Source organism: Pelophylax lessonae (genome assembly GCF_965119305.1).
Source record: "Pelophylax lessonae genome assembly, chromosome: 7".
Taxonomy (NCBI): domain Eukaryota; kingdom Metazoa; phylum Chordata; class Amphibia; order Anura; family Ranidae; genus Pelophylax; species Pelophylax lessonae.
In genome coordinates this window covers 63,991,082-64,004,677 of record NC_138774.1, presented here as the reverse complement: position 1 = coordinate 64,004,677, position 13,596 = coordinate 63,991,082, and the positions used below count along the sequence as shown (strand labels likewise).

General features: G+C 44.5%; 1 protein-coding gene across 2 annotated transcripts in view; it reads right to left on the bottom strand.

Moving 5' to 3' along the window:
- The window catches only part of TNXB (tenascin XB), a 204,544-nt gene that overhangs the window by 78,180 nt on the left and 112,768 nt on the right, over nt 1–13,596 (bottom strand). For both annotated transcript variants that reach the window (XM_082263702.1, XM_082263703.1), the window contains one exon: nt 10,633–10,905. In XM_082263702.1, the coding sequence (XP_082119828.1) occupies nt 10,633–10,905 (273 nt within the window). The remainder of the gene's footprint in view (nt 1–10,632; nt 10,906–13,596) is intronic.

Below are 13,596 nucleotides of genomic sequence, written 5' to 3'. Positions count from 1 at the left end.
GGCATCTAGATTGTGGTCCCACAAGCTGGACAATCTGTGTGCCGGTTGCAGATGAGAGTGGCATTGTTACGCAAGTGACGGCAGGGTGTGAGATTGCTTGGTCTTTGGTCACGAGTTGGATGAGAAGGCCAGGGGTCTGATACCCGCCACCGTCACAATCATTACAGTAGGGGGGAGGAGTAGGATGACTGTAAAATTGATGTTCTTCTTTACCTAAACTCATGTCAGTTCCTGATCAACAGGATGTCCCACCTATTGAGTTCCCCAAAACAAACAGGCAACACAGTTACCTTTTTAACCACTTGCCGACTGCCTAACGCCGATCTACGTCGGCAGTCAGCCCCTCACAGGCAAAGTGACGTAGGGCTACGTCACTAGCTTGTGAGGGTCTAGGGAGCGAGCGCGCGCCCCCCGAGGCGCGCTCCCGCTCCCGCGTGGTCACGGACCCCCCCGCGCGTGTGACCGGCGGACCCGATGTCCGCCGGTCACTCGGCGATCGGCGGGGGAGAGGGAGAATGTCAGGCAGCTTGTGTAAACAAGCCACCTGTCATTCTCCTTGCTGTTAGGATACTGATCACTCGGATCTAGTATGTAGATCCGTTGATCAGTGTCCATACAGCTCAAGCCCCAGCCAATCACAGTAGAAAGCACGCCCCTAGGGATACACACAGCCCCTCCCTCCCAAATAAAGTTAACCCCTTCACTACCAGTGTATTTTTACAGTAACAGTGCATATATATAGCACTGATTACTGTAGAAATGTCACTGGTAACCCCAAAAGTGTCAAAAATGTCAGTCAAGGGTCCGATCTGTCCGCCCCAATGTCGCAGTACCGCAAAAAAAATCGCAGATCGCCGCCATTACACGTTAAAAAAAAAAACAACAAAAATGACAGAAATCTTTCCCTTTGTTAGTAACGCGATAACTTTTGCGCAAACCAATCAAAATACGCTTTTTGAGATTTTTTTTACCAAACATATGTAGCATAAAACAAATTGGCCGAAAAAGTAAAAAAATTTTGATTTTTAAATTTTTTTTTGGGGGAATTTCATATAAAAAAATGTGAAAAATATTGCTATTTTTGCAAAATTGACGCTCTTTTTTTGTTTATAGCGCGTGATCAAAAAATCGCACAGGTGATCAAATACCACCAAAAGAAAGCTCTGTTTGTGGGAAAAAAAGGACGCCAAATTCGTTTAGGTACAGCGTCGCACGACCGCGCAATTGTCCGTTAAAGTCACGCAGTGCCGAATCGCAAAATACCCCCTGGTCGGAATGGGGGTAAAATCTTCCGGGGCTTAAGTGGTTAATGTTCTATCAGCATTGAGCCTTTTTACCCAGCAGCAGGCTCCCACAGCAGAGAGAACACTGAGCATCACTCAGCTCACATATATAAGGGTCTATGCACAGCTAAGAGTAATAATGAGGTCCGGCTACCAGGTAAGATGTGGACCTAGGAATGAAGGCTTATTCCCACCTGAAGATCTACAAAGTCTCCAGGACTCAGAACAATGAGGTCTGGCTACCAGGCAGAATATGGACCTAGGAGTTGAGGCTTATTCCACCCAAAGCTTTACAAAGCCTCCAGGTTCAAGAACTCAAACGCAATTGAATACGATTCTGAGAAAACAATTTTTTTTTTTTTTTATATATATCATTTATAATCCCTGGAGGCCCTCATCATAAATAGGTGAGAAACCTAGGTGACACATACACATCATCCACAATCCTGCTAACCAGGGTCTCACAATATGCAGATACAGTATATGTGGCCTTTTTGTCAAGGAACAATTTTCCCATGTTAGAAAAAATGCTCAGCAGGGGGTATTGTATAAAAAAGGATAGGCTGGACACCAGGCAATGTCTGGGCAAACGCACAATGCATTTTTTCCGTAAGTATGTGTAGTTTTTCTGAGCTGTGTATTTATTTATCACTCAATCAAATGCTTTATAACAATTTTCTAGGTAAATATTTGAGAAAATTGCATATTTTTATTACAACCCATTCATTTCATGGTTTTTGGCATCTGCCAGTTTCATAGATGCCCTTCGTTGTTACCTGTAATTGTTTTATTGGTTTTAAACCAAGAGTTGTTTTCTTTGGTCTGTAAAGTGTAAATATTCCTGCTTTTTCCTATATACCTTGCAGTGACTAATACAACAAACTATGGAAAAAAATGATATATTCCATATGATCGCCACACAAGCCATTTTGCCATCTAGTGTTCTTAGAAATGACCTTTCTATTTCAATCTGCAGCCAGTTATGATTTGCGAATATTGCTAAAATATTCAGCCATGGTAACTAAAAGCTTTTTGCTTAGTATGCATCCAGAAATCTCATTTCCTGCTAACAGGATTGGCTTACTGCTTTTTCCAGAAATCTTTACAGACTCAAAGTCTAATTACAGACATCCCCTGCGGTAACACGGCACTCCAACACACCTAGGTAATGTACTACAACACATGTGAACTGCTCTGAAGGTGCGTTATACATCTTAGGGCTCATTTACACAGGCAAATGTGTATTTTCTGCACAGAATGCAGGTACTTGCTGGCAGACCTAGCAGAACATCATGCATGAAATAGGCGCCTAAAGTATTCGCATTAAGACGTGTACAATTCTTATGGTGACGTTATGCATACAGTAAAACCTTGGATTGAGAGTAACTTGGGCAGAGAGTGTTTTGCAAGACAAGCTAATTTTTTTTATTAATTTGACTTGATAAATGAGTGTTGTCCTGATATAGAAGTAGCGTCACGTCACAACGTATACAAGACACAAAGTATAAAAGAGAAGAGAGACATCTCTAAGTGTAGCAATATGGTAACATTTAATGAAGGTACAACATTTAGCAACTCACATGGCTGATGATTAAAACAGGCACATCTAAGTATGCAGGCAGCCAGGATCAAGCTGTCCACATAGACCGTCCTCACCGCCATCAACCTCATCCCTTCCACACTGCGCTCCACGAACGCCAAGCCTCACTTTCAGATCGTTCTACTACAGGTTAGTCTTTCCGGCCACGACTGCAGACTGAAGGTGGTGAGAGCCGGTGGTGCGGAGGATGGTCTATGTGAACAGCTTTACCCCGGCTGCCTGCATACTTAGATGTCCCTTTTATATTCATCAACCATGTGAGTTGCTAAATGTTGAACCTTCATTAAATGCAACCATATTGCTACACTTAGTGGCGCCTCTCTTTTTTTATACTCTATAGCTCCTGCTGGATTTTGCTTCTGTAGCAAGATTTTCAGGCATTGGGCCTTATGGGGGTCTGCCATTGTTGCCGGAAACACAATCAGCCCCTTTAAGCTGAATACCCAAGTGTGAGATTTAAGTCAAAGACCAGTCCGGCATCTTTGGTTTGTTTTGTTTATTTTATATTGGGGATGGGAGAAGGGAATGAGTGGGATACTCCTCTGGCTCAACTAGGTACAAATGGGACACTTTGAAGAAAAATGCCTTTCAGCCCTGTCTTGACGCCGGCTGGATGCCGATCAACGCTTGCTGGCTCTTTTAAAACACTGATTTGCTGAACTGTACTTGAACTCGACTTCTGACACTCTGGTTAGCTCAAAAGTCCCGAGCACAGCTCCCTCCAGTCCTTGCTGACTGAGGTAGCCTCTGTATACTGCTTCTGCTGCTGCAACTCTCAACACTGTACACTGCACGCTGTACACTTTAACACTTCAGGGCCCAACCGCTGGCGCCCCCTCTGTACTTCAGGGTCCTCTCACTAGGCACCCCATCTACACTTCAGGGTCCTGTCACTAGGCACCCCCTCTACACTTCAGGGTCCACACATTGGCACCCTCTTTGCTCTTCAGGGTCAACACTAGCAACCCCTTTACACTTGCTCCTGCACCGGCTAGCTAGCTCCTGGATCCCTGCGACCTTCACCGGGGTGGTCCCCTCTCTCTAGGCAGACCCCCAGAGGCAGTTTGCAGTACTCACGAACTGGGAATGCTTTCCTGAAACTGGACCCCTCTCAGCTCCGCTGGTCCTCCACACCGGATCCTCTCTGCAGCTCAGCTCAGCCTTCTGTCCCCTCTCACTAGGCAAGCCGCCTGGGACACCTGATTCCTCTGATGGGAGGAGAGACAGCTGCACTCTCCCTCCTGGGAATCTGCTTCCTGCCAAAGATGCTGCGTCATGTACTCCCCTCAAACTTATACCCACTCTCAGAATGCTTTTCGGCAGAATCTGCCTTTCTGGGGTAGATACAGGCCTGAGGTTTCCATTGGCTGGGTTTCCTCCACTGCCCAATTAGAACCCTCTCATGGAGTACAGTGGGGAGACTCCCCAATCTCAACAGCCACACTTGGGAGACATGACAGCCCAGCTGAAAATCATGGCCCTGCTGATAAGCAGACAAGACCCATTATACTTTATCTAGCACCTACCTTGTAGGGTGCTACACTTCTAATCCCCTTGTGGAGGCTGCCATTTGTGGATGGACATTTTATGGTTACACAACACAACCTATTCTATAATCTTTTTATATGGACTATAAACTGAAGGATTTATGAATAAATGTTTAACCACTCTGCAACCGCTCACAGTAATACTACTGCGGCAGAGTGGTTCGTTATCGTCCAGCCACGTAGTATTAACGTGACTGGACACTCCCCCTTCTGGGCGGCGCTTGCGCGCCGCCGGAGGCTCGCTCCCGCTGTTTTCATTCACAGCGGGAGTCGGGCCAGGGGAGGAGCAGCGGCGATCGCCGCTGCTCTTACCCGATCGTCGGGGATCGAGTCTGGAGATCCGCCCGCTGTGTGTAAACACAGCGGGCGGATCTCCATAGTGACAGGGAGTGACAGATCGGACTGTTCAGCATAGCTGGACATCCGATCTGTCCATGACTCACACAGTCACCTCCCCCCCTACACGTCAGTAAGCACCAGGCATACATTAACCCCTCCCTCTCCAATAAAATTAACCCCTTCCCTGCCAGTGTCATTTTTACAGTAACAGTGCATATTTATAGCACTGATTACTGCAGTAATGTCACTGGTACCCCCAAAAGTGTCAAAAATGTCAGTCAGGGGTCCGGTCTGTCCGCCGCAATGTCGCAGTCCCGCAAAAAAAATCGCAGATCGCCGCCATTACGCGTTAAAAAAAAAACACCAAAAATGACAGAAATCTTTCCCTTTGTTAGTAAACGCAATAACTTTTGCGCAAACCAATCAAAATACGCTTATTGCGATTTTTTTTACCAAACATATGTAGCATAAAACAAATTGGCCAAAAATTTTTAAAAAAATTGGTTTTTACATCTTTTTTGGGGGGAATTTCATATAAAAAATGTTAAAAATATTGTTATTTTTTCAAAATAAACGCTCTTTTTTTGTTTATAGCGCAAAAAGTAAAAATCGCACAGGTGATCAAATACCACCAAAAGAAAGCTCTGTTTGTGGGAAAAAAAGGACGTAAATTTCGTTTGGGTACGGCGTCGCACGACCGCGCAATTGTCAGTTGAAGTCGCACAGCGCCGAATCGCAAAAAGTGGCCTGGACGGAAGACAGCAAAATCCTCCGGTGGTAAAGTGGTTAAACCTCAGTTTCCAACTTTTCTTATGGGGAAATTCGATTTGATATACGAGTGCTTTGGATTACATGCATGTTTCTGAAACAAATTATGCTTGCAATCCAAGGTTTTACTGTACATGCGTATAAAAGTTTACACGTAAAAAATTTGCAGAAATGCACTGCCCCGGGTGCAGCTAAGGTTGCAACCTCATCCCTTTAAAGAGGAAGTAAACCCTCCTCAGGAAGTTGTACCTATAGGTAAGCCTATGATAAGGCTTACCTATAGGTACTGTAAATATCTCCTAAACATGTACGGTTTAGGAGATATTTACCTTTAATGCAGCCAGTGACGTCACTGGCGCATGCGCTCTGAAGGAACGGCTGATCGTGCCGTTCCTTCAGAGCCCCGTGCCGTGACCGTCGGCTCCTGCGCGCGTGCGCAGGAGTGACGTCACCGCGGCTCCGGCCAATCCGATGGCCGGATGCCGTGATCCCGGAAGACGGGCGACTGAACATGTCGCTCGTCATACAGGTAAGAAAGCGGCACGGCGGGGGCTCGTTCTAAGGTAAGTATTTCATAATGAGCTAGTATGCGATGCATACTAGCTCATTATGTCTTTCTCTTGCAGGTTGTAAAAGAAAAAATTTTTTTTTAAACGAGCTTACAACCTCTTTAAACCAGGACACATTAACCATTACACAGGTTCTGGGGCTAATATAATGCAGATAAGGCACCAAGTGAGTTTAATTACCACCTTAATCAGCCACAGAACCTGTGTAATTTATGTGTGTCCTGGTTTAAAGGGATGAGGTGGCAACCCTAGGTGCAACAGTGTGGTACTTTTTTTGTATGCTGCTAAACACGGCACACATTTTCGGTCGTACAGCTGTGTGTACGTCCTCATTAATTCCTTTAGTGTTGTGTTTGTAAGCATAAAATACTACATGCTGTATGCATCCAAACTTGGCATTTTAGACACCTAAGTGAATAAGCCCTAAAATAATTTTAATCAAGTGATAAAGCACATTAACATGTGTGTCATAGCACATCTCAACCCAGCTGAGTAGTGTGATTTCTGACTTAAAAAGGGGAGATTTACTCAAACTGGAGAGTGCAACTTCTGATGCAGTTCTGCATAGAAACCAATCAGGTTTCATGTTTTTTTGTCAAAGCTCAATTTTGAACAAGCTAAAGTCAGAAGCTGATTGGCTAATATGTACAGCTGCACCTGATTTTGCACTCTCCGGTTTTAGGCTCGGTTCACACAGGGGCGGCCTCAAAGTCGCCCGACTCTGAACCTGCCGCGTGCAACGCGACCTTGGCATGGCTTGCAAATGACTTCTCTAATAGAAGTCAATGTAAGTTGCCCCCAAAGTAGTGCAGGAACATTTTTCTAAGTCGGAGCGACATGAATTGCTCTGATTAGAATGGTTCCATTGCACTGAATGGAGCGTGACTTGTCAGGCGGCTAAGTCCCCTGACAAGTTGTCCCAGTGTGAACCGGGACTTAGAAAATCTACCCCAAAGTGTCTTGCAAGCTAAAGAGATTAGAAGCACGTGCTTTTCATGTTACAACTGAAAGATTAATCAGGAAATGATAATGAAGCAGACCCTTCCACTTAGTAGGTAGTTTAATAAGTATCTCCATAAAATAAAAGGACCAGAATCTTAAAAACATTTTATAAAATCCTTTTACTGTATGCAGTTCCACTGGATATTCACTTTAAGGCTCCTTTAACACTTGTGCGACTTAGGATCCAATTTGTGAGTCCAAAGTTGCAGGACATGTGAAATGCAATGAGAGCTGTTGCACGTGACACTACTGAAATTGCTGCGACTTCAGAAAAAGTCCCTGCACTACTTTGATCCGACTTTGACATGACTTCTATGTCAGAGAGTGTAAAAGTCTTATAAATATTTCTAGAAAAGCATAGGCAAAACTCTTGTGAATTTGTGAACACTAGAGATGAGCCAAACACCCCCCTGTTCGGTTGGCAGCAGAACAAGGGAAAAGCTCTCTCCAGAACAGAGAACTCCATTGAAGACTATGGGAGCAGAACATGAGAAATCAAAAGTGCCCATTTTGAATGGTCAATAAAAGGGGTATGGGGGTCCGGGTACTGCCCTGGGGGACATGTATCAATGCAAACATTTTTTTTTTAAAAACAATAGTTTTTTCAGGAGCAGTGATTTTAATGATGCTTAAAGTGCAACATTAAAAATGAAAATTCCTTTAAATATAGTGCCTTAGTGTGACTGTAAAATGGTGCATATGTAGCATGTATAGAACATGCTGCAGCAAAAATTACATTTCTACAATGAAAAAAAAAAAACACTAGTCAAATCACATTTAAATTGACTCATGGTTGCAATTGCCAGCACCCAGGTAATGAAGAAAAAGAGAGAAATAAATGGCCTGGGGTCACCCCCGCCCAGTCCATGCCAGACCCTTATCGGAGAGAGCCCCACCCTCCTGAACCATACCAGGCCACATGCCCTAAACATAGGGGGGGTGCTTTGGGGCCCACCCAAAGCACCTTGTCCCACGGTTGATGTGGAAAAAGGCCTCTTTCCCACAACCACTGAATCGGTGACTTGCTGTTTGACAGTTTTTACATAGGTAAGTCAGCTGTCAACGGGAAAGCCCATTGACAGCTGATGACTCCTCGGTTGTTAATGACGCTGCAGCAGGCTTCCCGGCCCCGCTCCTTAACAACCAGCTTTTACTGCGCCGTAATTGAGCAAAGCTTTGCCCAATTATGGCACAGAATGTACTGTGCATCTGCAAATTCGGGTGTTCCCCTAACAAGGCAAACAGCCAATGTTCAGCCCGAACTCATGGTAGGGCTGAACTGTTCGCCAAACACTAGTGAGCACCATAAAAAAAAAATTCAAAGACCAACCAGTGTAAAATTTCCACACGGGATCACTTCTTAATGTTTGCATTGCCTTGTGTGACATTTCCCTGGCAAATGTATAGTCTACAGTGGGTACGGAAAGTATTCAGACCCCCTTAAATTTTTCACTCTTTGTTATATTGCAGCCATTTGCTAAAATCATTTAAGTTCATTCTTCTTCCTCATGAATGTACACATAGCACCCCATACTGACAGAAAAACACAGAATTGTTGACATTGTTGCAGATTTATTAAAAAAGAAAAACTGAAATATCACATGGTCCTAAGTATTCAGACCCTTTGCTCAGTATTTAGTAGAAGCCCCCTTTTGATCGAATACAGCCTGGAGTCTTTTTGGGAAAGATGCAACAAGTCTTTCACACCTGGATTTGGGGATCCTCTGCCATTCCTCCTTGCAGATCCTCTCCAGTTCTGTCAGGTTGGATGGTAAATGTTGGTGGACAGCCATTTTTAGGTCTCTCCAGAGATGCTCAATTGGGTTTAAGTCAGGGCTCTGGCTGGGCCATTCAAGAACAGTCAAGGAGTTGTTGTAAAGCCACTCCTTCGTTATTTTAGCTGTGTGCTTAGGGTCATTGTCTTGTTGGAAGGTAAACCTTCGGCCCAGTCTGAGATCCAGAGCACTCTGGAGAAGGTTTTTGTCCAGGATATCCCTGTACTTGGCCGCATTCATCTTTCCCTCGATTGCAACCAGTCTTCCTGTCCCTGCAGCTGAAAAACACCCCCACAGCATGATGCTGCCACCACCATGCTTCACTGTTGGGACTGTATTGGACAGGTGATGAGCAGTGCCTGGTTTTCTCCACACATACCGCTTAGAATTAAGGCCAAAAAGTTATATTTTGGTCTCAACAGACCAGAGAATCTTATTTCTCACCATCTTGGAGTCCTTCAGGTGTTTTTTAGCAAACTCCATGCGGGCTTTCATGTGTCTTACACTGAGGAGAGGCTTCCGTCGAGCCACTCTGCCATAAAGCCCCGACTGGTGGAGGGCTGCAGTGATGGTTGACTTTCTACAACTTTCTCCCATCTCCTGACTGCATCTCTGGAGCTCAGCCACAGTGATCTTTGGGTTCTTCTTTACCTCTCTCACCAAGGCTCTTCTCCCCCTATAGCTCAGTTTGGCCGGACGGCCAGCTCTAGGAAGGGTTCTGGTCATCCCAAACGTCTTCCATTTGAGGATTATGGAGGCCACTGTGCTCTTAGGAACCTTAAGTGCAGCAATCTTTTTGTAACCTTGGCCAGATCTGTGGCTTGCCACAATTCTGTCTCTGAGCTCTTCAGGCAGTTCCTTTGACCTCATGATTCTCATTTGCTCTGACATGCATTGTGATCATCATCTGGAAGGTCTTATATAGACAGGTGTGTGGCTTTCCTAATCAAGTCCAATCAGTATAATCAAACACAGCTGGACTCAAATGAAGGTGTAGAACCATCTCAAGGATGATCAGAAGAAATGGAGAGCACCTGAGTTAAATATATGAGTGTCACAGCAAAGGGTCTGAATACTTAGGACCATGTGATATTTCAGTTTTTCTTTTTTAATAAATCTGCAACAATGTCAACAATTCTGTGTTTTTCCGTCAATATGGGGAGCTGTGTGTACATTCATGAGGAAGAAGATTGAACTTAAATGATTTTAGCAAATGGCTGCAATATAACAAATAGTGAAAAATTTAACAGGGTCTGAATACTTTCCGTACCCACTGTATATCCTCTTCAAAAATACCCAACCCAACAGAACGGTGACAGGTACTCTTTAGGCCTCTTTCACGCCCGACGGAGTTCGTTCTGCTCAGCTGGGGATCGATCTGCCGATCCCCGATGAGCAGGCAGATGACAGCTCCGTCTCCGCTCTGTGTCAGATCCCCGCTGTCCTCTACGGGAGATCGGATGAGAACGGACCACCTGTCCGTTCTAATCCGATCCCATCCGATCCGATCCTCCAGACGGATGGAAAATAGGGTTTCCATTAGTCCTGATTTCACGGACAGGATCGGTTTGGAGAGCAGCGGGACATGTCACCGCTGACATCCGCTGCCCCATAGGGATGCATGGAGCATTCGATCAGGTCCGCCTGAAAAACTGAAAGGCAGGTCGGATTGGATCGCCCTTGTGAAAGGGGCCTAAGCGTTCGAGTAAACAGCTTTTTTATCTTGCTCAAACCTCACCCTCCACTCACCTGTGCTGATTTCAGCAGTCACCGGTTTAGATCTCTTTCCTTCTATAAGGCCATTTAAGATGAATTTATATTTCTTCCCGGCCTTTAATTCTTTTACATCATAAGACCTCACATCCCCTTCCAGAGGAATTTCTTGTGGTCGTCCTTCTCCATCCCGATAAGAAAGAACAAATGAATCAAAGTTGCTACCTTTGACCTCCCAGGTGAGATGGACGGAATCGCTGCGGATGTCTGATGGGGAAATTGACTCCAATTGTGGAGGTTCAGGCTTTTCTAGAAGGCAGAGACAGGATAGAACACAAGTGTTACAATGTGTTAATAAATGGCATTGGCTGTACAGGTTTAGGCCTCTATCTACAAGAAAAGGGCCACTTGACAAAAGGAAGCCACAGGATATAAAACAACTCTTTGGCTCAGGGTGAAGCTCCAATATATGTCATGATCCAGCACCGAGGTCTATAGGAGGGCAACAGGTATTCTCCATAAAGGGTGAAAGCATGTACAAAAAAGGGGAGCTGAGTGCATTAACCTTAAAACAATCCAAATTTATTGCTAAATTTATTACATCCAACACATGGTATTAGGGCATTCACAAAAAACGACAAACACGGCTGCCTGCAGTGCGGAATGTTTGAGAGTAACGAGCGTGGCTACTCTGTCCGACGCGTTTCCCCTTCTTACAGGCATCAACTGGTAATGGAGTGTAGCGCGCACCATCACTAACATACAGAAGAGGAGAAGAACTTCCGGTAGAGTGCAAACAGACCCCGAGGGCCAGAAAGGAACTATTTCCGCCCAGACGAATAAAGTCACTTAGATCAGATCCACCCAATATAATGTCATTGTTTGCTTGGACCTAGCAGCCATGACTAAACAGGCATCAGAGTAATCATGACATAATATATATCACGATAATTACTTATAAAAAGCCGATCTTGGCAAACAGATTATTCTTACCAAAGATAAAAATTATATATTTAGAAGGAATACCTAAGAGTATCAAAAAATTCTGATTAACCGCTTACTACCCAAATGACGGCGGAGCGGTGTACCTATTATCCTGGGACGCCGTCATATGGCGGCGCACCAGAACAGCCTCTCTCGCGCGCCCCCGTATCCAAAAGATAAATAAAAAAAAGGATGGGATATATCAACGGTGATGGACACTTACTACATTCATGAACTTTTTAGGAATAATCCATTTGTTAAATAATGTGGATCTTCTGTTCTCTTTTTTTTCCTTTGTTTTAGCATACAACATTGGCATTTCAACTGTGGGATTTATATTTATTGAACATCACATTGGATTTTTGTGAGCGCAGCTCAAAGAGATCAGGAAATTAGCAAATAAGCAAACTTTGGATTATGTCATGGTGCCTGGGGGGGGGGGGGGGGGGCAGGGTTGGTAGGCATAAAAAATCAGACTTCCAGTCTAAATTTTAGGGAAGATTGTTGGTAGATCCTGGGAACTGATGGGATTGAGCATCAATGCTTCAGTTGCCTGGTAAGGTTAGTGTCCCTCTGTGGAGGTGAATTCAGTACTGGGGGTTAGGTTAGGAGTCTGTATATCTGTTATCCTTGACAATTTTTTATTAATATTGTTTTTAGAAATGTGAAAAGATACATGCACTGTGCACATAACAAACATTTTGTATGCATCGCACACTAAAAAAACAATCCAATAGACATTGTCAAAGTAGATGAATAGACACAAACAATAGTAGAGGTACATCATCGAGGACCACTAATGTGGGCCATGTATGACAGATAGTCAGGGTCTATATATCTGATTGTGATCTTAAAGTGGATGTAAACTTGATTCATGAAATTTGACCGGAGCAAATATATCTGTAGTGTTTTCTTATCTCTCTCCAAAGCCCTGAGTCCCAAAGCTTCCTCCTGCTCCAATTTTCTGTTATCAGCATGATAACATCTGACAAGTTCTACTTCAACTGACATAAAACCAGGCTGAAGTTTGTGTTGTGGGAGGTTTCTATAAATAGATTAGCAGAGAGCTTGTCTTGTCACAGCAGAGCTCTTCATGTTTCTGCCTATGTGGAGTGGGGGTGTGTGCCTTTCATCCAACCCGCTGTCACACAGTGTAAGGCAGTGGTCCTCAACTCCGGTCCTCAGGTCCCACTAACAGGCCAGATTTTAAGTATTACCTTGGGGAGATGCAGACTAGAATACTGCAATCACTGAGCAGCAAATTATATCACCTGGGATGTATTTCAGTTATCTTGCAAACCTGGCCTGTTAGTGGGCCCTGAGGACCAGGGTTGAGGATCACTGGTGTAAGGTTTTACTACACTCCCAGTGCTGAACAGGAAAAAAAAATCCCTAACATGGTGTGCACTTTCTAAAGAATATATAAGGATGAAGACAGCAGATATACATGTAAAACTTATGTAGGGAGATTTGTTTAATCTCTATGTATCATCTGAGGCAGTTCACTTCACTGTGTATATGTGAGGATTTACCTCCACTTTAAGTTAAAACTGATGGGTAGTGGGTTTATAAGAGTACTTGCCATATTGAGCAATGCATGCATGGTATGGCAAAACTTACCTCTGAGTTTCGTCTCATTCAGTAACAACAAGTCCATGTCTTTGCCACCATCTTCTCTGATGGTTTAATATCTTTTTCACTCAGGCAGTGGGTAGCCAGTGATGATACAACTCCCCTGCATGAGCAAGTTGCATTGTGCCAATGATCAGCTCAAGTCATCAGCATTTAACCGCTTGCCGACCAAGTAGATATACTGCGGCGGTCAGCCCCGGCCAGGCAATGTGACGAGGCGCGCGCCCGCCCCGGCTCGTTCACTGAGGAGTCCGCACGTGTGACCGGCGGACCCGATGTCCGCCGGTCACACTACAATCGTCGGTAGAGAGGGAGAAAGGCGGACGGCTTATGTAAACAAGCCACTTGTCATTCTCCCCTGTGTAAAAATGGAGATCAGATGGT